General features: G+C 46.5%; 1 protein-coding gene across 1 annotated transcript in view; it reads right to left on the bottom strand.

Moving 5' to 3' along the window:
- The window catches only part of LOC142904518 (talin-2), an 82,435-nt gene that overhangs the window by 1,788 nt on the left and 53,004 nt on the right, over window positions 1-27,643 (bottom strand). The window contains exons 22-58 of the mRNA XM_076050668.1: window positions 27,288-27,454; window positions 23,425-23,553; window positions 23,156-23,269; window positions 22,880-22,993; window positions 21,729-21,863; window positions 21,226-21,354; window positions 21,004-21,106; window positions 19,969-20,177; window positions 19,234-19,353; window positions 18,937-19,134; window positions 18,698-18,837; window positions 18,003-18,096; window positions 17,813-17,902; window positions 17,551-17,673; window positions 17,276-17,419; window positions 16,947-17,108; window positions 16,521-16,661; window positions 16,259-16,440; window positions 15,223-15,355; window positions 14,445-14,546; window positions 14,016-14,186; window positions 13,782-13,928; window positions 12,358-12,459; window positions 11,427-11,546; window positions 10,583-10,729; window positions 9,498-9,664; window positions 8,627-8,810; window positions 8,334-8,459; window positions 6,382-6,498; window positions 5,911-6,096; window positions 5,677-5,784; window positions 5,214-5,319; window positions 4,431-4,555; window positions 2,806-2,994; window positions 1,733-1,915; window positions 1,490-1,615; window positions 1-799 (exon numbers count right to left, since the gene is read on the bottom strand). The exon at window positions 1-799 is cut by the window's left edge and continues 1,788 nt beyond it. Of these exons, the coding sequence (XP_075906783.1) occupies window positions 671-799; window positions 1,490-1,615; window positions 1,733-1,915; window positions 2,806-2,994; window positions 4,431-4,555; window positions 5,214-5,319; window positions 5,677-5,784; window positions 5,911-6,096; window positions 6,382-6,498; window positions 8,334-8,459; window positions 8,627-8,810; window positions 9,498-9,664; window positions 10,583-10,729; window positions 11,427-11,546; window positions 12,358-12,459; window positions 13,782-13,928; window positions 14,016-14,186; window positions 14,445-14,546; window positions 15,223-15,355; window positions 16,259-16,440; window positions 16,521-16,661; window positions 16,947-17,108; window positions 17,276-17,419; window positions 17,551-17,673; window positions 17,813-17,902; window positions 18,003-18,096; window positions 18,698-18,837; window positions 18,937-19,134; window positions 19,234-19,353; window positions 19,969-20,177; window positions 21,004-21,106; window positions 21,226-21,354; window positions 21,729-21,863; window positions 22,880-22,993; window positions 23,156-23,269; window positions 23,425-23,553; window positions 27,288-27,454 (5,162 nt within the window). The 3' untranslated portion in view covers window positions 1-670. The remainder of the gene's footprint in view (window positions 800-1,489; window positions 1,616-1,732; window positions 1,916-2,805; window positions 2,995-4,430; window positions 4,556-5,213; window positions 5,320-5,676; window positions 5,785-5,910; window positions 6,097-6,381; window positions 6,499-8,333; window positions 8,460-8,626; window positions 8,811-9,497; window positions 9,665-10,582; window positions 10,730-11,426; window positions 11,547-12,357; window positions 12,460-13,781; window positions 13,929-14,015; window positions 14,187-14,444; window positions 14,547-15,222; window positions 15,356-16,258; window positions 16,441-16,520; window positions 16,662-16,946; window positions 17,109-17,275; window positions 17,420-17,550; window positions 17,674-17,812; window positions 17,903-18,002; window positions 18,097-18,697; window positions 18,838-18,936; window positions 19,135-19,233; window positions 19,354-19,968; window positions 20,178-21,003; window positions 21,107-21,225; window positions 21,355-21,728; window positions 21,864-22,879; window positions 22,994-23,155; window positions 23,270-23,424; window positions 23,554-27,287; window positions 27,455-27,643) is intronic.

Raw genomic sequence — 27,643 nt, 5'->3', positions numbered from 1 at the left:
CACTGTGAGCGTTTGAATTGGCCAAGTTAGAATCACTAAACCACTGCTGTAAAGTTAACCAGAGCAAAGTCTGATAAAACAAAACAAACAAAAAACAATCCAACCTCTTACCTTCCTTCACATTAGAGATAATGACCACTGACTCAAAGACTGTCACATGACTTAAACAGATTCTAAGGTGCTTGAGATGAGCATAGAGGCCAACATTCACAACAGAGCACTGATTTGTCTTGTTGTAGCGGCGCTGCAGTTGAAAAGGCTTCATCGTGCTGGAAAAAAAAAAATGGCAATACAATCAATTCTTCATCTTAAAAGTGTTGAACTATAGTGCTGCAATGTGTAAAACAAACGAGTAAAGGAAACTTTAACTTATGGGCAAAAACATGGGTGCGTACGAGCTGCACGGTTTGTACCCAGCGCGTCACATTCTGCTCGAGTTGTTCAGTCTAATCGGCACAATCCTAATGTTGTCAGAGAGTAGTCAGTCCCAAACAGTAGTATTTATAAGGAGCGAGTAGCCGCCGCGACGACGACCGCACACGTTATTGGTTTTGTTGATTCGGGTTCAGGCGTTCCACCTGGGCCAACACAATTTCACAGGTTACAAAACACACACGCCCCAGCCCGGCCCCCTTCACGACGGTGGCTCCGCCCTCGGCAGAGTGTCGGATCAGTTGTTGTCCTCTCGGAGCTCGCTGGGCAGAAACTTGTACTGCTGCTGTCTGATCTGCGCCAGCTTCTTCCTGGCCTCCTCCAGCTCCCTCTCCTTCCTCAGCATCTCCTCCTGGGCGGCGATGATCTAACACAGAGAGAAGTTCATTCAAAGCAATTCATCTTTTATCTTGGAGAAACCTCGTCTGTCCGGATAGAAAGAGAGGATCATCATTCTTATTTAAAACTCAGATAATTAATAAGTAATGCGAATGTGAGGGGATGACGAGGTTTGGTTGACAAGACTGTAAGTCAGAAAGTTCAGTTGATGGCATAACCTGAACAGAGTCTGAACACTTCTCAACGTAATGAAGAGGGACTAATGACTGAAAAGTTGAAAAAAAAAAAAAAAAAATCCCTGTCTTTTCCAGACTAATTCCACTTTGACCAATATAATCCAAAAAGGCATAAAGACAGAGGTCTTTTTTAGCCCTTTGTTTGAAGCCCACATCAAAAACATGAATTTCTAGCTTTCTATAAACCTGAGGCTTTGTTGGATGTTCCAAGGGCTTGGGAGGTGACAAAAACACATTGGTCACAACAACCACTGAGGGCATTGTGACCAACGTGGGTGAGGGATCAGTGTTGTGACGTGTGATGTCACAAAGGGCAAATTTCCAGAACAATGTCAGTGCCAATGGAGCAACTTTTCTCATTTCTAAATGATTTAGTGACAGGTTGGAGACACATATCGCTGTTGCGCTGCTGATGCTCAAGTCAAGTTTGCATAAGACATTTTTTTAATAAGCACTAAAAGCAAAAGTGCATGAGATTTTACCTGAGCGATTCCACCCACAAACTTAGTCTTCACCACCACGTTGTCGTCGTCGGCTTTGTCAAACGCTGCATTCTGAGCTGCACGCACCAGGTTGTCCGACGCCTTCTTTACCGCATTGCCTGCAATCTGTAAGAGCAACGCAGCATGTCAGGCAAACACCAGCTACCATGTCATTTAAAGTGGAAAACCCCCCTCAGTCGTGGTTAATAAAACAGGGGCGTGCCGGCTGGGCTGTGTTTGCACCTGCAGCCTCCTCATGGCCTCCGAGTCCTGGTCGGCCTTCACCTTACAGGCCACCAGCAGCTGAGCGGTGGACGCCGCCACCTGCTTGGCTGAAGAGATGAGCTTCTCCTCGCTGGCGTGGCCCTGCACCGAGGCGTTGGCTGCCTCGCACAGGTTGCTGGTCGCTGCTGCAACCATACGGGCCTGGAAGGACAAAGAAGACGCATCGATCAGGCCGGAAACTTTGCCCGCGTGGGGCCACGCGAACGAAACAGGAGAGGCTGCAGACCCAGTACGTGTGTGAAACCATCCACTCAATGCAAACTGGTTGAGCAAACAAAGCTGAAGGCTGTCAATTCAAGGTACTAAATTAAAATACAATATAAAAGTCATATTAGTGATGAATGGAAAGAATCAACACCAAGTTGGCACTACACTAACGGAAAAATACAATTGTAGTGAATAGAAAGATAAATAAGATGGATTTACTGCAACAAAGACACAGGCCTTAAAGTTGAAGGTAGAGAAGCTTCACTGAAGCAGCCATGAATTTTTAATGCGCGCATCAGTTGTTTGTTTAGAGGAGCCAGTAAAACTAGGGAGAAAACAACAGAGCTTAAAGCAGCTACTGTTGTGTCTGCCAGCCCTTTACAGTCAGAGTGAAGAATATTAAAAGGCGCAGGGGGACGAGCAAGATGCTGCACCCACATGAAATCAGGGAATCAGGGGACGGCAGATGGAGAATATAAGAGGAGGGGGGAAAAACCCCCAGAGTTCTGATGGACCGTTGTTGTCATGGTGATGTTGAATTGGTTACGATAAATCAAATAAATGGATGAAAATTAAATTGAGATTTAGATGCATCCTATTGGATTATTATTTTTGTAAAACTGCAAAAGTTTGTATCTACTTTGCTGTGGTACACAGCATCAAGTTTTAATGCATTGAGCCAATGGCAGTGATCTCTGCCGTCCTCGTCCATCTAAAGGCTGTCACTCATCTTCTGCCAGATTCAGTGTGAGTGCAGCAAAAGACTGTCCCTGTTTTCAACAAATATTTATTATCCATTTAAATTGTTATAGTTTGACACCTACAGCAGAGATGAGCCCCTGGGACCACTGTCCGTCGTCCACGGCGTTGGCGGGAATGAGGCCCACTTTGCCCTGAGCCACCAGCTCTCTCTGGGCTGCCGAGGCCGATTTCACCAACGCGCTGGTGGCTGCTGCGATGGACTTGGCTGCCTCCAGGATCTGCTCCTCGAAGTTCAGCGTCTCGTCCGCTTGCTGAGGAGAAAGAAGAGCCGTGAGTTAGACGGGCTGATCCTTCGAGGCCAAAGCACGACGATGGCCGCGAGGAAACCAAGCTGGGCTTCTCCCTCGAGATCGGGAAAAGAAGCCTTTCATTCCAATAGAAATTGTAAAATCATAAAAGCTAAAGAAGCAACCAACACACTGTCTCCCACACACACACACACACACACACACGTCCACACATGCACAATTTTGTACACAAACACATTCACACCACAAGTCTGTAGACAGAGCGGGACACTGTAGGAATATGTTTGATATATAGTTGGGACTGAATAACAACCTAATATATCAAACATATCAGACAGAGCCCTGCAGAGAAGGCCTCCATTGGTGGAGGCAGGCGAGTTAAGGGGAGTGAAGGGATTAACTGGGAGCCACAGGATGTAAACTGGGGCAGGTCTTAGCAAGAGCCAGCACACATGGATGGATGAATGGGTGGGTGGATGGATGGATGGATGGATGGAATAAGGCATATAATTATGTGTTGAAGGGCAGTTTTGGTGTGCTTGGAGGAAACTCAGCCACCAAGTTAAAACTCCACCTTGATTTTCCATTAGAGTCACCAAGAACATGAGTCTCTAATTGTCAGGGGAAGATCAAGCCAAGCGACTCCATTGGTGAGTCAGCGTTCGGGTGAGGAGGGAATATGGGGGACAGGGGAGGAGACGAGACGCAAGGCACAAAACAGGGAGGGTTTTGTTGCTGCGGAGTTGCACCGACAAGTAACAGTAAAGCAAAACTTCGAAGCACAGAACACCACAGAGAGATCGCTCAACAGGAAAGTGTGACACACAGTCCCTAGACGTACTTAATGATGAAAGTTAAAGAGAAAAGAAGCTTCAGCTCCAAAGCGGCGATGGTTAACAAGTCGAAGTGGACAAATTTAAATACAGCATCTGTGTTTTTTCAAAGGTAAAGTGTTGAAGCACAATGTACAACCAATGATGTGAAAAAACAAGCCCGGACACACCAACTGTAAACTACTAAATGTGTTGCAGAAACATTGATAAATCCTGTAAAGTATTGTATAAGTAGAGTATTGTATAAATAAAATTTTGTATTTATACAATTTTACATCACAATTCTTAATTTCAGGACCTCATAGAATAAAAACTTTTATTCAATTCAAAAAGATCTCATCTTACAACTCTGTTCAAATCTTTATTTCTTATTACAGTCGCCACACATGACTGATTATCAAAGGCCCTTTCCAGAATATGATTTAATCAGCCCTCTGTTTGCGGTCTAAAAATGCTATTATTTGATAGCAGCGTGTGGTGAAAAACTTGATATAGTTTTTTAAACACGTTGGGCAGGGGTCAGGGGTCAAGCGTCAGCACCGTTTGTTGTTCCCCTCATTACTCTGACGTACCGGCCTGCGTTCACTCATGCTGCCTGACACCCACCTTGGGCTTGGCTCGGGGTTTGAGCTGCTCCAGCTTCTTGGCTGCTGCTTCGATGGACGCCGCCGCGCCCAGCAGCTCCGTCTCCGCAATCACGGTGGGATCCTCGGGGTCCACCCACTCCGACCCTGAGGAGGGCACCAGAGACCTTTCATCACAAAGCACTGAACTAAATAGTTCCTTCCAAAGATCATGCCCCACCACGATGACGACGACGACGACGACGACGACAGCAAGGACGACGACAACAAAATCAATGTGATTACACACAAAAACACACACGCGCACACACGCACAGCATCCCATGCATAGCTGATGGAGGCCGCCAAGTGACAATCACTGCAACAGAGATGGAGTGATTCACATGTGTGATGAAGTGGCACATATAAAAAAAAAAAGCAGGATGGGTGGGCGGAGCCGACTCGCTGCACTCGAGAAGCCTTAAAGAAATGACGTGAAGTCAATCGATGTTAGCGCCGCGGGGAGAACGTGTCGAGCAGCTCACAACGCGGTGAGATGAGTCACAGGAGAGAAAACAATCCTAACTTACCTCCATCTGTAGCAAAGAGAGGAGGACAGGGGCGTTAGCAGGGCTTTCTGCTTTGTATTGGGGCAACTTTTGTTACAGGCAGTTACAGATAAGTCGCCCACTGGCGGGGGAGGGCGGTTGTAAATGGATAAATGGTGAACAAGTAAGAGTGATCATTATGTATTTCAAGGTTAAGGTGACTGCACGCAGCCCTGTCAAAGGTGTGTGTGTGTATGTGTGTGCGCGTGAGTCGCTACCTTTCATGGCCTCGGCCGTCTGGATGAGCTCGGTGACGGCGCCGGCCACTCGTTTGGAGCAGGCGGCCAGCTGCTGCTTCAGCTCAGCTGTGGGCTTCTGCAGGACCTGCACAGAGACGAGACAATCCAATTTATTTTGCAATGCACCAAGAGAAAGGTTTGAATCCAATGGATTCAGTTTAGTCAAAGTAAGAAAAAAGATTGGGATTGGCAATTACTCATCATTAAAAAAAAAAAAATCAGGATCGGATTGGGACCAAAGAAATGTGATTGCGACATCCCTATTTATTTATTTACAGGGACTAACCTAACTATCCCTTTAAATAAAAGAGAAATTCACATTCAAAACAAACTGTCGTTTGTATGTATAAAAAAGCTAAAAAAAAAAGACAGCTGCTATTTGTGAAAAGTTAGCAACAACTTGGGCCCAGCGAGAGCACACACACACACAAACTCCACCTACCAGCAGCACGTGTTCCAGCAGATCGATGTACCCGGTCGTACACTCCGACCCGAACATCAGCGCCCTCTTCTTCACCTCCTCGCTGACCTCCGGGTGGTAGGCCGCTTGCTGTGAGAGGTGAGGTACAGACGCGTCAGATTCTACCAGCAAGCTCTCCTTCACAAAACGCCTCGCATACAAAAACAACAGTGAGGTTTTCTTCTACTGGTGTGGCGAGCGGAGAGACGGGGAAACCTTGCAAGTGGTGAGCATGTCTGAGATGGCCTTGCGGCTGAGGTTGGCTGTGTGGATGATGTCCTCCTGCCTGGCCGAGTTCCCGGCAGCCACGGCTTTGGCTGTCGCGATGGTGATGCCTTTAGTCATGCGAATGAACTCCTCCGGAGTGGTGGTCCTGGTGGGGGCGTCCCTGGACTGAAACAGCTGGGGAGGAGGGCAGCGAAGAGTTGGTGAAACACACGCCCCATTTTAACGTTTAACGCATTTTCCTTTGCATTTATTTGAGTAGCATTGTGTTGTCACTCTTGTGGATTGGTGACTAACTTGACTGATAGCCAAGCAGGCAGATTCTCGATTGAAAGGCAGGAAATCCTTTGTCCCCAGCATATCTCTACAAGCAGCAACGGATTCTACTCTAGTTTTCTATGAGCCTCTGTGGTCATGAAGTTGCTCTTGCACTGTTCATGTATTCATTCACATGTGCCTCACCGACAGTTCCTGCTTGATGCACTCGATTGTGGCCTCCAGCGCCCTGGTGCCGCGAGTGGCCTCGTCCTCCACAGCCTTGACCGTTTTGAGCAGGGAAGTCACGTTGGTCACCATCACCTGGCAAACAAACAAACAAACAAACAAACACACAAGAACATAACGGTTGAATAAAAAAAAGCCCAGTGACAGCAGAACAAAGCAAATCTGGAAATTTAAAAATGCGTGTTTTGTGGTCGGCAGCGCTAATGACTCAGAAAGTCATTGGCTTTGCTCATTTTGCACCTTCAGTTCCCATCGCCAGGAACGGTTTAACGCAGCCGAATCCCTGAGCTTTCAGTGTCAAATTGCAAACTTCAATTAAGCAAAGCTCAGGTTAGTCTTAGGAAACAACGTAGCCAATTAGCAAGCCTTGTTGCTGTGGCTGGAGCAGGAAGTGACTCCAAGCTGTCCGAGAACCACAGAAGAAGACATGAAGGAAGCAGCTACTGCGGACCTGGTTGCAGATGAGAGGTTTATTATTTTGCCGTAGCAGCAGTTCTTAATGGAAACTGGAGTGAAGAGGTTCTCATTTTACTCCTGACTGATTAGCTTCAGCAAAAGTTTACAGTGTCTTAATGTACTGTGGCTCAGCAAGGGGCTGCTGACGCGGGTCTAATGTTGCCCAGCCTCCAGCAGTTGCTAACTGACACTTGAGCAGTAGGGGGGGGGGGGGGGGGGGGGATCTGAATTGGTTGCTTTAATGTGATCCATTTTCCAAATGTCTTCTACCGGCTATTAACCGTATGAAATAAACCGTACGGACATGGATTCTTTTCTGTCTGTTGTGTCAAGTTAGAATGCAAGCCTGCACTACATCAGAGCAAAAGGCAGGGGGTGCACACAGCCTGTGAAGAAATGATAACAGCCATAAGGACCAGAGGTTGTAAAGGATTGCTTTCATGATGAGATGAATATATACTTTTTTTTTTTTTTAACTTGTGACATGTCAGCTTTGCGAGACACGGTGGTGACACCCTGAGCTGTAACAAGCTGAACAGCGTCTCGACTGGAGGTGATAATGGGCTGACGTCTGTTTCACAGAGTCGTGAAAACGAAGATGTGGCTGAGGCACAGATCCTGCTGATGCATTTCAGATAAATGTTTCTCCTCCAGTGCGCCATCATCCAGAACATCCGCCTGTAGGATGTGCAAGTTACCACAGCAGTTGAGCTTGAGGACGACGGTTTTACGATGTTTGACGTGAGCCGTCTGCCCGGAATATACACAACATGTGAGAGTGTAGACTTAAGGTTCTCACAAATAGAATTTAAACATTTTCCATTTAGTTAAAGATGTCATATCATCCCTGCTCTTAGACCTTTAGTGTTCTTCTCAGACCCCGTGGAACAACTTTACACTATTTGATATAGTAAAAAAAACAAACAGCCAACTTAACCCACTGTTTACAGCCTCCGGTTTACAGCCTACAGCTGCTTTGTTGGGCCACCATTCTGTTTAGAAAAACATGATGGCCACATGCCAGTCTTGGAGGAAGGGAACAACCACCTGGCCTGGGCTGCTGCTACTAACTAGAAAGAGGCATCAGTGCCCCTTATGACATCACAATTGGCTAACCGTCAGAAGTGTGTTTTTAGCACAAACGTGGAGGTAGCGTGGAGACAGTAGGAAGCCACAACCAGATATCATGGCAGGACACTGCAGGAGCAAGATCTGCGTTTACATGCTTAAAAAACAATTTGGGGGGAAAAAACAATGCAGCAAAATCAAAATTTATTATTATATCATGCGATATTGCATGATGTTATATCTACAATTTCCGAGTCTTGGGATGAATAAATGTCTAGAAGAAGAAGAAGAAGAAGAAAATACAATCACACCACCAACTGTCTTTATTCCAAACTAAATTTGAAGCATTTTGTGAGGCGGTCTCACACGCCCACGGAACTCCTCACCTTGGCAGCACTCTTGAGCTGGTACATGGACGGATCATCCGCTGCCTTGCCGGCGGCGCACTTGGTGGCGCTAATGAGCTCAGACAGCGCCTTGGCCACGTCTTTAACGGCATTTATCAAAACCACCTGGGGGAGAGGACACAGAGATAATTGCAGATTTAGCACGAGCCCACGAGGGTGAGAGAATGGGAGAGGCTGCCGGCGTCCCCGCTCATCCCTCCATGGAAACAGATAACAGGCACACGGAATAAGGAAAAGATAAGCGAGGGAAGAAGGACGGAAAAGTTTTTCACCTGCGTCTCCGGGTCGTCTGAGCCAATGCTGGCGGCTCCCAGTTTGACCACGTCTGTCAGCTGCGTGATGGTCTTGGCAGAGGACTGGGCGGCCTGTGACAGCTTGTCCTGTCCAGAGGCTGCACCAGACACCAGCATCTTGGTGTCCTCCACCAGAGCCTTGGCAGTCTTTAGAATGTTTTCCCTGAGACAGACAAACAGACCAAGAAAGCAAGGCAGAGGAGGAGAGGAGCTTTTTACAATGTGTGTGTGATTCAAGGTATTGCTTTTCTTTTGCGCCTCGACAGCAGAAACAGAACATAAAATGCAGTTCTGAAGTATAGATTTGTCTCCCAGCACTACGCTAAAGACGTGTTTTGGACATCAAAGCCATGATATCATTTGAAAAACACAACCGAAAAAGAAAAAAAACAAAACAGTTACTGAACTCACTTTCATCTTGATCCTGCTCGACTTCACTACATGTTTCTCCCATAAACCTTCAGTCGTGTACTCCACAATATAAACCAGGTTATTTTGTGACTCAAAGACTCTGGTTCTCCTCCCTTCTCATATTTCTTCGAACATCTTCACTCATATCTTTTTGGGCTGTTTTTTTTTCCAAGTCTTGCCTTGAGTGGAGTCTTTAGTCAAAGTGAACAGGAAGAGATGTGACACTTCCTCCGTCTAGCGAACCCTCAGGATGAATCGCACTCTCTAACTCAAGAGGTTTCCTGCTCCACCTCCTCCCAACAGCTATGTGTCATTTCTCTCAGTTTCCCATGAGAAGATAACCAGAGGGGGCTTATCTGACACCTCCGTTCACATTTTATAGCTGCGGAGAGAAAAATGTTCCCCGCCACTCCAGACGCCACTGTGCCGGGCCCATTACCTGTGGTTGGCGAAGGATTCGTCGTTCTCGGCGTTGAGCGTGCCGGCGGAGGCGAACATGATGGTGGTGTCCAGGTCGGCGATGATCCCCGACACGGCGCTGGCTGCCGTGATGCATGCCTGAGTTCCCTTGTTGCCTGCCTGGAGGGCTGACAGCACCAAGGACACCTGAGGACACGCACACACACACAGACACGAAGAACACGTCTCACTCACTGCTTGTTGTTGAGTAAAAAAGATCAGATGGAGCAAATGCACTCTTGAAGGGATAGTTCAGCCAAAACTGAAATTACACCAGTCACCACTGGTTCTGCTGACATCTTGGAACCGACGTAGAGTGTTCTTGAGATTCCCAAAGGGAAGGAATTCCAACAAATATACGGCCACGTGACAAAAAAAGCCCAGGCAACTTGACTTTCTCGTGAACGCAGCTCCAGGCTCGGAGGCTAATTTTCTTGAGTACTTCTACCCTCTTGTTCTCCTTACATCGTGGGCCACCAAGGAACAAAATTTCAATGCTCTGTATATGTTTACATATATTGTAGTATTGACAATTAAGCCACCTTAAACCTTGAGGAGAAAATGTTTTTGATAATTTTGTATAATTTTACTAACTCCCCAAAGGCCATTTTAACTCTGATTTAAAGATGATCTTTGGTTGGGCATTTCAAAGACAAGGCGGGCGTGTGACTTGTCTACTTTTTTGCTTTTTTAATAGGGGCAATGAGGGAACTTTCCTTTTAACTGGTGAGCCGTGTCATCGCTGTTGCATTGGAAATTCAAACTCTGTGAAGTCCTCTTACCCAGTCATTAATATCTATGGTTGCTGTCTGACTCACTCAAAGTGTCTGCGGTGGATTCTTTTTATTTAACTTTGAACACAACGGTCAGTCGGCCCCCTGAAGTGTGACCTCGCTCTGAGCACACCACTTCATCCCAAGTACTTTCATCCACAGGGTCCGCGTGACAATTAATCATGGCAATTAACCCTCTCGTCTGGTGGAGACGATGACAGCGGAGTCGCTGGAGCAGATCGCCGCACTCCCCCCAGCGACCAGAGCCGGCCGTCGGTGACGGGACGGATACCTTCTCGGTGACGGCCCGGGCGCATTCGATGAGCTCCCGTTTGGTGAAGCTGTCGGAGGGGGTGATCTGCAGGGCTCCGGCCTTCTGGACGAGGAAGATGCATCCGTGTCCGAGCTCCTGCACTCGTGTTTTAATCTGGAAACCAATCTGGAAGACAAGCAGATTTATTGCTCCGTCTCTCCTAGATAAAGTTTGTGCCGCTTCAGTTGGCAGTTGAGTTCTCGATCATCGGGACACCACAACGCCTCATATGTGGTAATAGCGGTTAAGATAGTGACATGGCAATCCTAAATGATTGATAAGCATGCAGTGCACACGTTCTGATCATTGGGCTCCGTGTCAATGTGGCATCACGCTCAGTCATCTGACCCTCCGGTTCTGCCTTTAATGCAATTTCAGCCAATACTCATGACATCCTGGCTTAAACTGACCTTTGACATCTATTTAAATGCCACTATTCCGACATTCCATCCCATGAGAACGTCTTTGTGAGTTTTCAAAGGAAGAATTTAGGTTATGGACCCGAGCACATTTTACGAGGTCACCGTGAACCAAAAATCACTTGATTCTTCTAAACGAGCGGACGTCTGTGCCAAATCTCAAACGATTTCGCTCAAGGCTCCCCTGAGAAATTACATTGGTGAGACACGGACAGATAGCCGGGGAACACAAAGCGCTGCTATAATTGCTTGTGCGGAGACTTGATTAGGAAAAAAAAAAAAAAAAAAAAAAATGCTCTCCGCTTCTGAAATGACGCGCTGCATTTTGTTTTGTTTTTTTTTTGTCAAAATTGAATATCTTCAAAATAGCCAGAACGTGACGCGACGGCCGAAGTCGTGCTCACCTCCTCTGGCTCGGCCGTGTGAGCGGCCAGTCGTCCCTGCACGGCCAGCTGGCTGTAGTCTCCGGTCACCTGAGAGGCCAGGGCGCCCAGCTCGTCTGGGCACGTCACTGATTTAGTCATCTGGAAGACAAACAGCGCCAGTCAGACGCCGAGTAAACACATGTGTAATCAACTCCTACCTCCCACTGCTACTTAAAGAGTGAAGTCAGCCGCTGTTATTTAGGCAGGGAAGAGGAAGCAGAGGAGGGAATAAACTAAATTCATTCGATATTTTGATAATGCAAGCGCCTGTACCTTTGCTGTCCCTGAGCAACTGAATTACTTGGCCTCTCACCACAAGAGGGATTTTTTTTTGTTTTGTTTTTGAGTCATTACTTTTATTTATTCATTAAAAAAAAAATACAAATAACATCAAAGGCAATCCTGTTGCTCTACTTGTGAGAAGGTTCAATCAAAAGTTTACCAAACAAGAAATGAAATGTTAACAAGTCTTTGTTGTAGTGGCAAAGTTGTTGAAGTTAAAGCGTCTTTCGACCCTTCATCAAACCCTTTGGGAGCCCAGATTGCCTTTGATTTCTTTATTATTTTTTTCATTTCCCATTTAGCCAAGCGCAAGCGGTGCTTCTCTGCTCCTCTTCTCCATAAGAGATCATTTCACATTCCTGCGTGGTGGGAAACATTAAAAACCTACAATTCAAGCGCACCTGGGGATAAAAAGAGCTTGACAGTAATAATCAGACAGGGATGATGATTAAGATTCCTGAGTTGTGAGGTCACTGAATTGAACGTTCCCATCAATCCAGCGCTCTGACTTATCGAACACTCGCCCGCGTTCATATTTCCAAAAAACTGCCACAACACCCCCCAGCGTTTATTATCATGGCAGTCCATTACAAAATAACAAGCATGTAATAAAATTACACTGGCTCACCATTTCCTGAGCAGTGACAGCGATGGCCTTGGAGTACTTCACCATGCTGGTCTGGTAATCCACAAATGAGCCCTCCGGTTCAGGTGGCGTCCCTTCATCCAGCTGAACAGAGGCAAACTGTTAGCGCTGCAGTGGCACTAAAGGCCCATTTGTTTGTTAGTTGTTTGTCCTTCAAGCTCGAAAATAACTTGTTATTTGGCTCATTAGTTGAAGCTACCCGCTGAATGTCAAGTCTACACAATGAATATTGGACCCACTTGATCCACAAAATAAAGTTTTATATGTCAGTTTGAAATGAAAAGTCAGAATGAACGATGACATTTCATTCATTCGTTCATCTTCTATACTCGCTTATTCCCATTCAGGGTCACGGGGGTCTGCTGGAGCCTATCCCAGATGTCTTAGGGCGAAGGCAGGGTGACACCCTGGACAAGTCGCCAGTTCATCGCAGGGCCGATGACATTTCATTTTCACATAACACACAGAGCTCACTCTCAACAACAACAAAGGGATGGAAGAATGGAAGTAAGTGGATTCTGCTTTCTGTTTGAGTCTTGGAAGATGCAGGAAAAAGAAATATTCATGGTTCAAGGTTAGCCATGCTCCATGAACTATCAACTCCTACACAATTCATATTCATAGAAATATGTCAAAGGTGAACATTGTAAAAAAAAAAAAAAAAAAAGGTACTTTCTGGAACACATTTTTGTCCATTGGACTTTCTTAATGGCAGAGAGCAAAAACAGTGGGAGCAAAGTTTCCATGTTGCGCTTGCTCAGTTGGCCTGTTTTCTTTTTAAAGGGTCAAAAACAAGACAACGTCATACCAACCATTATGACAGCATTACTGGAGGAGACGCATAAAAAAATGAAAATGCACAACTAGAACTAGAAATTGGTCTGCTGCTCAGATCAAAACTCAAAACACAAGCTGCATTTCCATTACTCCCAAAAATTGCGCAAAACCTAAATAACGCAATAGAAACTGGCAATGGAAACACCTAAACTTGGAAAAACCAAAAAAGATTTTTACGCTCTCATGAGGTAGTTTTTCAGACGTATCGATATAGAAGTACATCACAAAAGTGTCATGGAAACACTTTTTCCCATTTACACGTCAGCGAAAGTGACGTACGGGGTCACGTGACCAGTTCACTTCAAGTGAAAATGGCGCGATATGTTTAGACGGAGGAGGAGATGGAATGTTTTTTTTTTTTTTTTTTTTCCAAGTAATCAAAGAGAAAAAAAAACAACCATTCTGGACAGCAAACAACATCAAAATGCAGATTTATGACAAAATATGTTGTTCCTTCAATGGAAACACCTGCAAATCGCAATTGTACTTTGTCAAAATCTTTTTAGAAATATCGCTTTTATTTTGTGAAAAACTGTAATGGAAACGCAACTATTGAAGCCAGGACTTACTTTGGCCATGGCCTCTGCGATGGACTCCACCATCCCTCCCACCATTCCCACTTCACTGGCGGCCTCGTTCAGCGTCACCATCATGTCATCCACTGCCTCCTTCATGAGCTGGGTCGCCTCGGCTATGGCATCGTGGGTATGCGAAGCCTGCGGGATGCCAGTGATCCATGAGGCTCAATTGTGACAAGGAGCGTTGGGTGAAATTTCTTTAAAAACAGTTTAATTGATTTTCACCTTGGGGTTTCCTCCGCCCTCCTTGGCAGCGTAGAGCATCTGCAGCGCAGACTCGGCCAGCGTCTTGGACTGGTCCAGGAAAGTCATCTGCTGCTGGTGGTCCTGCAGCTTGGAGGCCACGCCCACCGCAGCCATGATGAGCGGCTCAAAGTAACCGGCTAATTGGGTCACCTGAGGTCAATGAAAGGGTGGAGACTTTATGTGAGTTCTACAAGACTTCTTAGTGCCCCCCTCCAACACGGCACAGAAGAGAAGGAGCTTTGGAAAGATCCCGCTGTGATCACTCTCACAGCACTAATTCACTCCAGATGGCCCACTAAGAACGTGAGAGAGTGCATTTTTATCACCGCCGAACTCTAACAAGAGTCCAACTTTGTGGCTCCTCACTCGCAGATTTAGGTAAAGTAATTAACTCCCTGCCCTATTTACCTTGTGTCCTAGTTGGGAAGCTTCGCCTCTGGCAGCAGTGGAAACAGGGTCAATTAGGTGGCCAATTTCCTGCACGGTGGACGTGAGCTGCTCCTGCAGAGCCTAAAGAGAGGAAACAGGGGTAATTAAAGCTGTGGACCAGCGATGGGCAAGACCTCGCTCACTGGTCTGTCTGTCAGGCCCCGTCTCGACTCTTTGACCCGCGACACATTGGTTAAATATCCATTTGGTCGGTCATTTCTGAAAAAAGGGACTTTTATTTTGGAGTACTCAGGGGCTTTATTTTTGAAAGACCTGTGGAGACTCAGGTTTGAGTAGTGACAGGTTAATGTTGTTAGAGACTTTCTTTTAATTTTTACTTTTAACAAAATACATATACAAGATAAATAGACAGATTCATTTCAAAAGTACTGTGAAGACTTAAGTAAAGCCATCAAAGTGTGTGTGTGTGTGTGTGTGTGTGTGTGTGTGTGTGTGTGTGTGTGTGTGTGTGTGTGTGTGTGTGTGTCCTAAAACAGAAATGTAATCCGTACGGTCCCAAAAATGTTAACGGCACAATTCTTTGCTTGGGGTTTTATCATCCGTATTTCGATTTAACAATTTCACAACAGCGCCAACAAAAAAAAAAAGAAATGAAACGAGAACAGATTGAAAATGACACTGAGGGGAAAAAACCTGAAATGCGCCGTGGGGATGAACAGCCAGATGAGGACAAATAAAAGCGGAGACGGCGTCATACAGGTGGACCTCTGTGGAAAATGTTCCCGTGTGCCTTTACCTCCAGCGATATGTCGTCCCTGCTGGGCAAGTTCTGGCTGACTGCTGCCAGAGAGGCCTGCTCAATGCCTCGGATACATCTGTTGATGTTATCAATTGATGAATCGCACTCGCGCTGCCCTGGAGCCTTGTCACTGAGGAGAAGGGGGACGGGGAAGAGAAGGAGAAGAGCAATAACGTGGTTAAAAACAGAAATAAGAGTCAAACTGAAGGATGGCGTCTAAAAATAGGGCAAAGGGCGACTGGAAGGACGGAAAGACGTGGACAGATTGCAGGAACGTGGAGGGAGAAGGAGCTGTGGATGTAAACCGGGGAGATGAGAGCACCGACATGTTCAGCAAAGCCTTCTTTTCCGGCTGGTTTCTTCATTCAGACGTTTTCAGATAACCTATCAAGCTCAGATTTCCCCCCTCATATCTCACTCATCCATCTTGTCAACGATCTAAAAGTTTCAAAGGATTTTTTTTTTTTTGGGGGGTGGGGGGGGGTTTGTCCATGTTGGTTTTGTGTTTGCTCTATCACAAGTTCGTCTGGAACAAGGAAAGTAAACATTGAATTGAATTGAAAGCAGCAGGAGGTACGTGAACAGGGTCCGAATAAAACTGTTGGTCTAAGAAGAAGAAAAAAAACTGAAAAAAAGAAGAGAAAAACAGAGAATAAGAAGCTACTACGGCTTCAAATAATGACCCAATTCCAAATCTGTCCCCATCAGGTGCTGCTTCGCTACCGAGTGACCCTCGCTGCAGAAAAAGAGGACTTGTACTGAAAGATGGAGGGTGTAAAAATTGTGTAATGTCCCTATTGCTGTTATGGAACCAGGAAGTAGCCACTACCAAGGCAAGAGGGGAGATTTAAACCTGCTTCAAAGCAAATGATGTTGCAATGGACAGTTAAACTATTCACAATGCCAAAGTTTCCCAATTTAGCCATGAGGACACATGAGCCTGATTAAGTTTCTTGGAGAATTCTCAGTAAAAGGAAAAATAGATGTTCCATTCCAGTCCGATTCAAAGGTGGTTTGATGTCGACCCACTAACCGGATGGCTGTGATGAGACTCTTGATGGAGTCCGACACGGTGCGAGAGTGACCAGCGAGGACAGACCAGGTGGGCGGGTCTTTGGGATTGATGACCAGCGAGCGGGCAGTCTTGAGCAGGTAGGTGGAGCTGTCCAGCATGGAGTACGCAGACTGGAGGATGGGCTCCTGGGCAGCAGTGCCCTGGAAAACAGAAAGTGCTCGATGTAGACCTGGCAGAGACCGCATGTCGACTGGTTGTTACCGACGGCAGCACTTCACACCTCGCTGCTGATTTGAGCAGGAACGCTGGCGAACTCTGGGTTGGAGGCGAACGTGGTGAGGTTCTCCACGGCCTCAATCAATGGATCCGTGGCTACTCGACACCGGTTCCTGTTCTCCTCAGAGAAATCGCCATCCAAAGCCTGGAGAAAAAGGAGATTTATTCTTATATAACCAGCCATATTCTTATAAATGATTAAGATTAAGATTATCTCCACCATCATCAACATCATCATCATGACCATCATCAACATCAACATCATCATCATGATGATCACCATCATCATCCCCACCACCACCACGACCATCATCATCATCATCATCACCACCACCACCATCATCATCATCATCATCACCACCCCACCACCACCATCATCATCATCATCATCATCATCATCATCCTCCAGACACTGACTGCCAGACCCTACCTTGATGGTTTTGACCAGGTTGGCGGTGCTGTTGGCCACCTCCTTGGCCGACTGGACGAAGTGCCTCTTGGCAGAGGGGTTGGTTGTTTTGGAGGAAGCCAGCCGGCAGGCGTTGCACAACGCCGACGTGTGCTTGGCGACAATGGTTGCAGCTGAGAGAACCTGCGGAATTAGACCCAAAGGAGTCGATTTCAGCCAGAACCCAACGAGCAACTGTATGTCTTAATACAATCATCTAGCAGCGCTGATATTTAAAGGTCTGCACCAGTCTACAACCAGCGGGCTCAAACCAGCAGCGACTGGCTTGGTGACTTGGTGACGACTGTTACCTGTGAGGGACTGCTGTCCGGGTCTACGAGATTCTGACAGGCCATCTGAATCGCCTGGTTGGCTTTGGCAAACTGGATGGGGTCGACCAGCCCCTGATGTCCTGCCTGACTGTTGGGATCAGACACACCCACCAAATAGGCAGCCTAAGGCGGAGAAGAAGGAGAAGAGGGAAAAGAAGAAGCAGGAGGAGAAGGAAATTCCCATTAACACCAGTAATGTAATGTGATGTGATGTAATGTATGCCCCAGCTGTGACCCTGCTCCACCCTCTGCACCTGTCCCGCAGCTTCAGTGAGTCCACACAAGGCTTTGGAGGCCGAGCCCACGCAGTCCCCGAACGCTGGCACGTCTCCGTTCTTACAGTTCATAGAAATCCCCGCCATGGATTCTCCCAGGACCTGCACAGCGGAAAAAAACAAAAACAAAACAAAAAAAAAGAAAAAGAAGAAAAAGAAAAAACTTTAGGACGCTGGAATCAGAGTGTGCATGTGACATGTGACAATGAATTGCTGCGTCCGTGTGATTTAAAGGGGCAACCTTGGAGTTCTCCATCACGCTCTCGATGCAGTCAAAGTAGGACAGGTCGCTGACGGGCTCGTTGGGATTGTCCAGCATCCCTCTGACAGCCTGCAGGGGAGGCGAGAGCTCACGCGTCACTACCTCTGCTCACTGGTAATGATTGCTTTGGTTTCCGGGATTTATTATGATATATTATTATCGAGTTTACCTCCAGCTCTCGGAGGGCGTTGTCGCACTCCTTCTGGCCGGGCGCCTGCTGTGTGCACAGCGTGATCAGCTGGTTGATGCTGTCAGTCACGGCTCTGACACAAGGGAAGTCCGCAGAGAAACATCACAACCCGGGTGTCGCCAAGGCGCGCGCGTGTGTGTGTGTGTGTGTGGTTATGCAGGTTTTGCACTACGTACATCTAATCTTGAAGTTACATAAGACTGTTCGCTATTCTTAGTATTTTTCTTCTATTACAGACACACAAATATTATTGATGTTGCCTACACGCCTTTACATGTTTCCATGTGAACTGACACCTGTCAAAATCTGACAGGTGGGTTACACCTCCGTGACACCACCCATGTGACCTCCCAAGGAAGGAAATGTGTAATGTACGAAGACGACATCTAGAATATTTGTGTATCTGTGATAGAAGAAAAATACTAACAATTGTATACATTAAATGCAGACACAACAAATCCCATTCAGTTTAGACTGCTTGTTCCCTCTTGGCCAGGTCGCTATTGAAAAAGAGATTATTTATCTCAGTAAGCTCATCTGGTTGAATAAAACTTTAAAGAAAGAGACCTTCCAAAGCAGAGACAGATGACTGAACTCTTTACACCATAAACGTGCCGACACTTGAGGGAAAATATCACAAGTGCCACAATAAACACACAATGACTGGAAGCTACCTGGCGGCGGCGGCCAGCAGGTTCTTGGCGTTGGCTGCGGCCGGGTCGACTGACAGGCTCTTGGCAGCCAGCAGCAGCTTGCTGGAAGCCATGGAGATGTTCTTCAGGTTGCCAATCACCTGAACCTGGTCGTCCTTTTTCTACACGGGGTGACAGCACGGCGTCAGATGAAAAAAAGAAAGAAAAGGAAGCACCGACGGTGGCGGCGGCAGCGACACATCCAGGAGAACGGAGCCGACCTGCGTGTGTCCGGCCATCTCGATTCCAGCATCCAGGAACTCATCGAAGTCTTGGCTGAACTTCCCAGACGCCACGGCCAGCTGGCTGCTGGTGCCCCTGGAGGCGTGGACCACCTCGCCCGCCGACTGGTTCAGGCCGGCGGCCGTTTGGTTCAACTCGCTCTGGGCCTCCTGGAAGGACTTGGACGCAGGTGGGATCTGAAAGGAGAGGAAAGCAGGCATTTTCACTTGAAAAAGCCAGGACAAAAAAAAAGCAACTGTCATTTTCAAATTCCCGCACGCCTCCCGCAGACTTACAGTTTCAATCAGCAGCTTCTTGCTGGCCTCCCCGATGCTCTTGAGGGCCATGTCCACGTCCTTCTGTCCAGGCAGGCAGTTCACGCAGTTGTTGAGGGAGTGAGACACGGCTTTGGCAACCTGAGGAAGGCGGTTGGCAGCAGAGACCAAGCAAAGGCCCAGAGAAGAATTGAAACTAGAGGCGCAGCCGGATGTTTCAAGATTCACAGACTAACTGAACCACAAGAAGAAAAGCAAAGCAGTATTTAAAGAAAGCTTTTTTTTTTTTTTTTGTTCAAGTTATTCCCCAATCAAATTCTGCTTCCTGTTTACAGTTGGACTTCTAAACGCCTCCACGACATGTACAAATATAACGAGGGCAGATTCATTAAATATGGGAACATGTTAATTAAAGGAGTCCTTTGGTGCCTTTGACAGGTGTTGCCCTTTGCACAGCCCAAGCAGATGTTGATGATGCCAGTGTCTATTTATTCCGCATGGCTACGTTCCACAAAGAAACGGGACGCAGCTGAGGAGCGCTTCACCAGTTTCTCGTGTTCATTTTATAACAGAAAAAAACATCAAGAAACAAATAAGCTAATGCACAAATAAGGAGAGTATATTCAAAATGGAATAAAGTAAACTAACAACACTGACAGTATTTTGAAATAATGTGAAAGCAGCGAGCCAACTTCAGTTTCATCAGGAACAATGTTCTAGTGTGGAGAATCTTCGCTTGGATCCCGCAGGTCTCACCTGCGCCAGCCTTTGTTGGCTCTCGGCGTCTCCGGGGGAAATCAGCGCCTGTTTGGCCTCGTGTATCAGCAGCGCAGAGCCCTCCATCACGTTGCGAGCCGAATCCAGCATGGCTGCAGCGGCCTTGGGGTCCGTGGTGGAGGCAGCGACTCCTCGAGCCGCCTGCGCCAAGGTCTTGAGGGCCTGGGCCGTTTCCCTGGCAGCGATTCCTGCAACACAAGGACGGCACGGCGACCTTTGGTTTTGTCTTTTTGTAACTACTACACAAAAAAAGTTGATATGTGTGTGTGTATTTGTATATGTGTACATATATACATATGTATATACATATACATATACATATATATACACATATATACACACATATATATATACACACACACACACACATATATATATATATATATATATATATATATATATATATATATATATATATATATACATATATATATATATATGTATATAACACTTACACATATATACAGATACTGCACAGAGACCAACAGTGATTTTTTTTTATACCATTTTTGCCATTTAACCAGGCGATATGGGATCCAGCATCTGTTTTAACACTACAGAGGCTACATAGAAGTTGCAGGCTTCCTAACACAGGGAAGTTTAATGTTTCAAAAGTGCACAGACTTTTCACACTATTTCATATTGGTGGGAAATCCGATTACATGGCGATGGATTCTCTATTCGAAACTTATCATCACTTATTCGGCTACTGATGGATGAAGTTCTCTTGCTCGTTCCCTGGCAAGGCAGAGCAATTTCTTGGTTTGCTGTACGAACATGAAAGCAATTGCTTACATATAAAAATAGGCGCTCAGACCTGTGAAGTTACATAAGTACGTGTCTGCTGTTGAATAAGAGGTGGGAATGAATGAGCTCTTCTTTCAGCCAGCGTATTTCCTAGCGCACAGGATCCATTCGTTTTAGATATTGTCTCTGACCCTTTAGAAAACTTCCGGTATTTTTGCATGCTATTCCAAATTGTGTTTCTCTTTTATGGTCACCGCCAGCACCAACCTGTGTAGTGTTCATTTCCCTGTGCGGCGCACGTGAGCAGCTGAGCCATGGAGGAACCGACGGCCTTGGAGGTGCTGCCCAGATCCTGAGCACATTTCTCCAGCTGAAGCAGAAGGGACAGAAAAGAAAGCGACTTCTTGATAACAAGAAAACACTGTCGCTGTCTGTTCTATGCTTTATAGCAAACTCCTGCGTGTCGCTGTTTAGTAGAACATCACTAACCGACTCCCCCGGCAGCGGCTTCAGCTGCTCGCTGGCCGCGGCCGCCCTGGCGTCCTGCAGCTCGCTCCTCAGGGTCTGGATGGCGGTGAGCGCCGAGTCGATCTCCATGGGCCCGCAAGCTTCATGCGCCTGCGTGAGTACGGTTACAAAAGTTACCAAACTTGTGAAACATTTTTTTTTGAAAAGAAAAAGAAAGGGTTTGTACAATCTCTGGAAGTCATAAACATCCACATCTGCTAAACATTTCTCATGTTCCCACTGCGATTAACTTGTTGTGGCTGTTTGGCTGATTTACAGTGGACGTGCCTGCACTTCACAGCAGTCCCTGTGATCTTTTGAACCGCAGAGGGTTTTCTTTTTTTTTTTTGCACATTGTCTTTCCACAGTGATGCAAGAGCAATGGGCTTGTTTGATTTATTTGTTTTATTCATCTACGAGGTCTGTGTGTGCGCAACGTGGTGATGTCGTGCGTGCAGAGGCCGCGCCTCTCTGCGAGTCCGTACCTTCTGCACGGCCGTCCTCAGCTCCGCCAGGCAGGTTGCCAGGTTCTTGGCACACTGACCCAGTTGCATGGCCGCCGCCTGATCTTTCACCGTGGGAACGGACGACTTGGCCGAGGTCACCATCTTACTACCAGGCTGCAGGATGTAAAGATAAATCAGGAGGTGCATAGGTTGACTGAGGATCTTTTCATAAATGTGGTATTTTCCTCTAGGGCACAAAGGAGAGGGGGGTGGGGGGGTGTTAGGTTGTGCAAAACGACAAGAGCAAAGCTCTAATTGTATGTTAGCTTTGTAAAACAAAACCTCTCGAATGCCTCGGAGGCATTACACACGGCTGCCTCTTTAAAGGGCCTGCTCACTCCGAATAGAGAGCTACCAGCCTATTTTAAACGTTCTCTCATGAGAGATTCTATTTTCAGACTTTGGTTCAGCCAGAATCTCCACGTGGGACCGGTAGCCCAGTAAAGCCAGGAGTTTTTAGAGAACAGGGACGGTGAAAAAAAAAAAGCCCACACTGTGCAGGCTGGAGCACAACTCCAGCTGCACATCTCTGCCTCCATCCAATCAGATGTGAGGCAGAGATATCAACAGTGCCATATGTGACCAGTCACTCAGTTTCCTGAAGCTCATAAATAAGAGGACAGAGCTGGAAGCTGAAGCATTGAGTTTCAGTCGTCACCTTAAAATTGCGACGTTTCATACAGGCTACACCAGACATGGGTAAACTATGGCTCGGGGGCCATATGCGGCCCATTAAGCTTTTTAATCTGGCCTGAAAGAAACTATATTATTAGAAAGCAAGTCATAAAATAGCTGTATTTCATCCATTTTTTTCTGCGTTTTAAGAGTCATTTCAATAAAGAGCAAAATTGTGGCCCACCAGTCAAAAGGTTGCCCACCCCTGGGCTAAACAGTAGGGTGCTTTAATAGCACATGTACATGAACAAATGTGTGCTGATGTCACGTAAATCCCAGATTCCAAACAATGATTTGGAGAAAGAAGAAGATTTCATTTATTTTTTGCACTGAGAGCATCGCCGAATCTGATCCTGCTGCATTTTCTAAACATTTGGTCGAAACCAGCCAGACCTCTTGGGACATTCAGGTTTATACAAGAGTGTGTGTGTGTGTGTGTCTTTTGTGTGCTGCACCTGCAGGAAGTTCTGGCTGGCAATGATGAGCGCCAGCTGTGCACTGAGGTCCTCCGGTTTCGCCTGACTGCCACGCACTCCCTGCACCAGTTGAGGGATGTGATCTGCCACGCCCTGCACACACACACACACACACACACACACACACACACACACACACACACACACACACACACACACACACACACACACACACACACACACTACATTTTTAGAACAGAGGTATAAAGCTGGTGTGAATCTGGTGGGCGAGAACCACGCATGCGGCTGCCTCACCTTGCAGCTCTGCACCAGCTGCTGGTGTGCGGCCGTGTTCTTGTTGGAGGCGGCGGCGTTCTGCGCGGCGGCGATGGTCTGCGTGGCGGCGGCCGCGGCCTGCTTGGCAGCATTCTGGGCAAACGGAAAGACGGAAGATGAAAAGCTACAAAAACACGACGCTTCACACTGGAACCTCGAGTTTGCGGTTCATGACTTTCTGAAACGGCCGTCGCCCCCTCTAGGGCTCGAAGTCAGAATCGTCTGTCGACTCTGGCCGCACTGCTGACCTCCAGTCTGTTGATCAGCTTCTTCTTGATGGCGTTCTGAGCGGCGGCGTTGGTTGCCACGCGCAGCCCCTCGGCGGCCTCCCTCAGCCTCTGCTGCTGGTCCTCGTTCTCGGGGTACGCCGCTGCGCCCTGAACATGCAAACACGCCCAGTCAAATAAGGTGCAGGTCCAGGAAAAGTCAAGATAGGCGGGTAAAAGATTTTTCTTCTTGCATTTTTTTGTTCTTTTGAAAGGCATTGTCACTCCTGGGAGGCCTGTCATCGTTTTACACTCCTACGGAGACGAGCAGGAATCTCAGAATACGAGATTCTCTCTCTCAAACACACAGAGACAGAGATAATAACAGCACTCAGCGCTCCTTCACCCGACAATCAGCTCCTTTGTCGATTTGCTAAATGTCAATAACAGACGCTGCACATCAGCACCAGCCGGCTGCAGCTCTTTTGCTTTTGTTTTTATCTTTCTTTGAACGCGTCAGCGCAGGTTGACTGGCTCCTGGCGAGACCAATATCACTCAAGCACTTGGGGAGGAACGATAAGCCAGCTGCCATTAGGTTAATTAAGTGGGAAAGTCTGAGGCTTCAGCTGCAGTTGCAGGTGTGCAGCTCCTGAAAAGCCGCCCAGTTGTCTGACACAGGCAGCAAAAAGGGATGTAGGCTAAAAAAAACAGGCGAAAACGGAGCAGAAATCATTAAGTGTAGTTAAATGCGAGTAATGACTTTCAAGTCGGTGCAAATCATTGGCATCAGCAGAGTGCACGGTTATCCGGCACCAGAGCTCAAAGACACGGTTCAGATCAATATGAAGCAGCTTTTTCAGAGGAGACGGATGTTTACATCATCCGGTAGGTTTTCAAAGGAAAAAAGAAAGAAAGCGGACCGATCACCGTGAAAAGATAAATAATAAATATACGGTCAGAGCTTCACAGGGCGACATCCATCGTGGCAGAAGTGTCACAGGCCCCCTGCTGACGGAGATAAATATACAGCTGTGGTGGCAATAAGTCCGGCATCAGACTCGGCCATCAACCTCAGCCGCGGGGCGCCATTTAAGTTTAATGCTGCGAGCGGAGGGTTATTAATATCAGCGGGAGGTTCGGCGGGCAGATAATGAGGCTGACGCCGAGAGAGATGGACAGTTTGGCTGGAGGATGATGGGATGAGCGAACCTCAGCGCTCCGTGCCGGAATATCTCAACCTCTTCAAACATTTTTGTTGTTGTTGTTTTGTTGCACGGTGATCCCTAATCGCTTTGTGCTTTATGAGACTTTAACTCTCAGCTCTTTAAAAAATCTGTCATCCAGACGTCCACTAGATGGCGTAGTTTCACACTGAAACTAAACCAGAACAAACCGGTGCAGGCTTCTCCTGGTAGCCGTGGATAATAGGAATATATACGGAAATCGAAATTTTGTGAATAAAATCGAAATTTTGAGAAAGTAGAAATTTTCAGATTAAAGACAAAATTTTGTGATTTAAGTGGAAATTTTGCGAATAAAGTCAGAATTTTGACATAAAAAAAAAATCGAAATTTTGTGATTAAAATCGAGATTTTGTGATTAAAGACAAAATTTCAAGATTAAAAGTCAACGTAAAAAGATGAAATTCCAAGATTAAAGTCGAAAGGCTCTGAGCACAAGCTTAGTGGAGGACCAGTTTCCTGTTTACATTTGACTTTATTCACTATACTTTGTTTTTTTTTTTCTGGCCCTAATCCTCTTTCGTAAATATAACAGGACCATCACCACGACAAAGTTAGCGTGTAATATTTCCAGAGAGAGGACGCTCCCTTGGTTAATTCTTCTTCGTCTTTGTCCTGAAAAATGTCGAGACAGCCGCCACTCTAGCAGGCTGTGTGATTGTTTGCATCAAGTGGTGTCCATTTAATCGCTTTGTGTTTTTGCTTAGGGAATCTCGGCAGTGAAGGGGTTATGGGTGGGACGCTGTTCCAACGGCTGGGAGGAAGAGGAGATTTGCATATATTAACATTATCTTGTTGCTGTCCCAGCCAGTAAACAAGCAGCAGGAGAACAACACACACACATACACACACAGTGGGTGACATCAGTTTCTACTTTAGATACTTCTCAGCATAGCAACATTTATTTTTTTTCCTGAAGTCTTTTATCAAAGTCAAAATTCAGTCAATATGTATTGAATGTCTTTTATCAAATGGTGAATTTCGCATGAAGCTTCTTTCAACCACGATGGGACGTCAAATGACGTGAAAATGACATTTTTGTGACCTTTGATCACAGCAGAGCTGCTTTTTTTGTCGCTTCTCAATCCGATTTAAACCATATGCAACCATGCAAACATGACATCTATGTTTTGTGCTCACTGGGGATTAAGGAGATAAGAATATTATGGCTGAGAGAGCTCTGAGGTGTCTCCAGTGTAATAAAGGGATTGTCGCAATGGTTCGGTAATTACGGAGACAAGACTAAATTGAATGCGCCTCAGAATGGTATTAAAGCGATGATGAGGACGAGATTGTGCTTGGTTTGGCGGAGCGCAACGAGGCTGCCTGATTATTATGATTTTGAAAGCCGAGTCTGCTGCTGCGTGGAGGATAAACAAGGGGAAGACACAACAAAAGACCACAAGGATTTTTAAATGGGAAACACAGATGCAGCTCATGATCAGACTGCACTAGATCAATTTTCTCAAATTTTCTTTTTTTTTTTTTTGGTCAGACACATTTTTATCTGATGTTGTTAACCGAGCAGAAAGCACAAGGAAAGCAGGGGGAGCATGAAGGATGGCTTGCTGGCTGCGATGAGATGAGAAAAAAAAAAAAAAAAAAAAATCCTGTTCACATTTCAAAAGGCAAAGGCGATTTTTCAGAGAAACTTCTCCCTCCGGCTCCTGTTTGAAGCCCTGAGAATCGAGGCGCATGTGGATGAAAGTCAAAGAACCGATGAAAATATAACACATACACATGTGGACGAAGCTCCAGGGTTGAAGGTTACCGACTATTTCACGATCACGATTGACATCAGTTGCATGGAAACTTTACATATAACGGGCAATTTTTATTCTCATATATTTCAATTGGCCAATAATTATCTGCCACGACAAAAACGAAACTCAGTGTTATAATTAAGAGTGTTATTAATATAATTTATTATCAGATCAAGTGCATTATTTGTTTCATCCCCTGGTGAATGTTTTTCAAGAAAGCTGCAAGCAGGGTCAGAAAGTCTGACGTACTGCACGACTCATCTGATTTACTGGGTTGGACATCATTTTATTATTATTAAATGGACTCTGGAAACGTTCAAAGTCACAGTGCAAGTACGAGAGGGCCTCCAAAGAGCTGCTTCCACAGCGTAGACTAGAGACAGGGGAGCGTACAGGCAGCGTGTCATCACCCTTCACCGTCAGCCTCAGTGAAAAGGTCATGAATGGAGAATGAATAGAGGCGGCGATGCACTTTTCCAGCGGCCTTAAGAAACTCAACCGGTCTGACTGAAAGTCCAGTGGAGTCACAGCTCTCACAGCTCGCAGCTAACTTAGCCTCCTGTTTGCAGCCTCCCAGAAAGGCGGAACACCTGGATGGGGAGGGCAGTGTTGCCAGCAACCAGTGAGAGGTAGCAGTGTACTTTGTGACATCACAAAGGGCAAATTGCACAATGGTATGTTTTAGAACACCATTTCTGAAAAGCAGGGCCAGCCAAGTCAAAGAATTCTGTTTTTCCCACTCCCACTTCTGGGCCGTTCACAGACAAGTAGGAGACATTGTTGGGAAGAAAGCTAATTTTGCACGACATGAGACCTTTGGAATGACTGGGGGTGCAACCAAGATGACTGAGGACGGAGCAAAAGTGCAAGACGAGTCAAACGTCGGGGCACGTCGCTCACCTTCGCTGCTTCCACCATCCTGGCCGTGGCGTCGGCCAGCAGCTTGGCGGCCGCCAGCAACTTTTTGGAGTTGTCCAGGTCCACCTCGGCCTCAGCGTCCGACCTCATGGCATTCACCAGGTCTGAGGTGGCCTGAGCCAGAACCCGGGCCTGACGCACCATCTCGCCTGAAAGAGTGGGGCGGGGGGCACACAGGGGTAGCATTAGCATTAGAAATAGAGGGGAGGGGTCTTGGTGGGAGAAATAATTGATAGTCGGGGTGGGAAAAAAAAAAAATGTTTCTTAGATTAATGGCAATCATGACAATGAACCCTGGGATCAGGGAGCGGCGGGCAGCAGCGGTGCCGCGCCCAGGA

Source organism: Nelusetta ayraudi, unplaced genomic scaffold (assembly GCF_046127955.1).
Source record: "Nelusetta ayraudi isolate G7.1 ecotype Tasmania unplaced genomic scaffold, CSIRO-AGI_Nayr_v1 ptg000005l, whole genome shotgun sequence".
Taxonomy (NCBI): Eukaryota; Metazoa; Chordata; class Actinopteri; order Tetraodontiformes; family Monacanthidae; genus Nelusetta; species Nelusetta ayraudi.
Note: the sequence above shows the minus strand (reverse complement) of the source record. Positions and strands in the feature narration are given on the sequence as shown.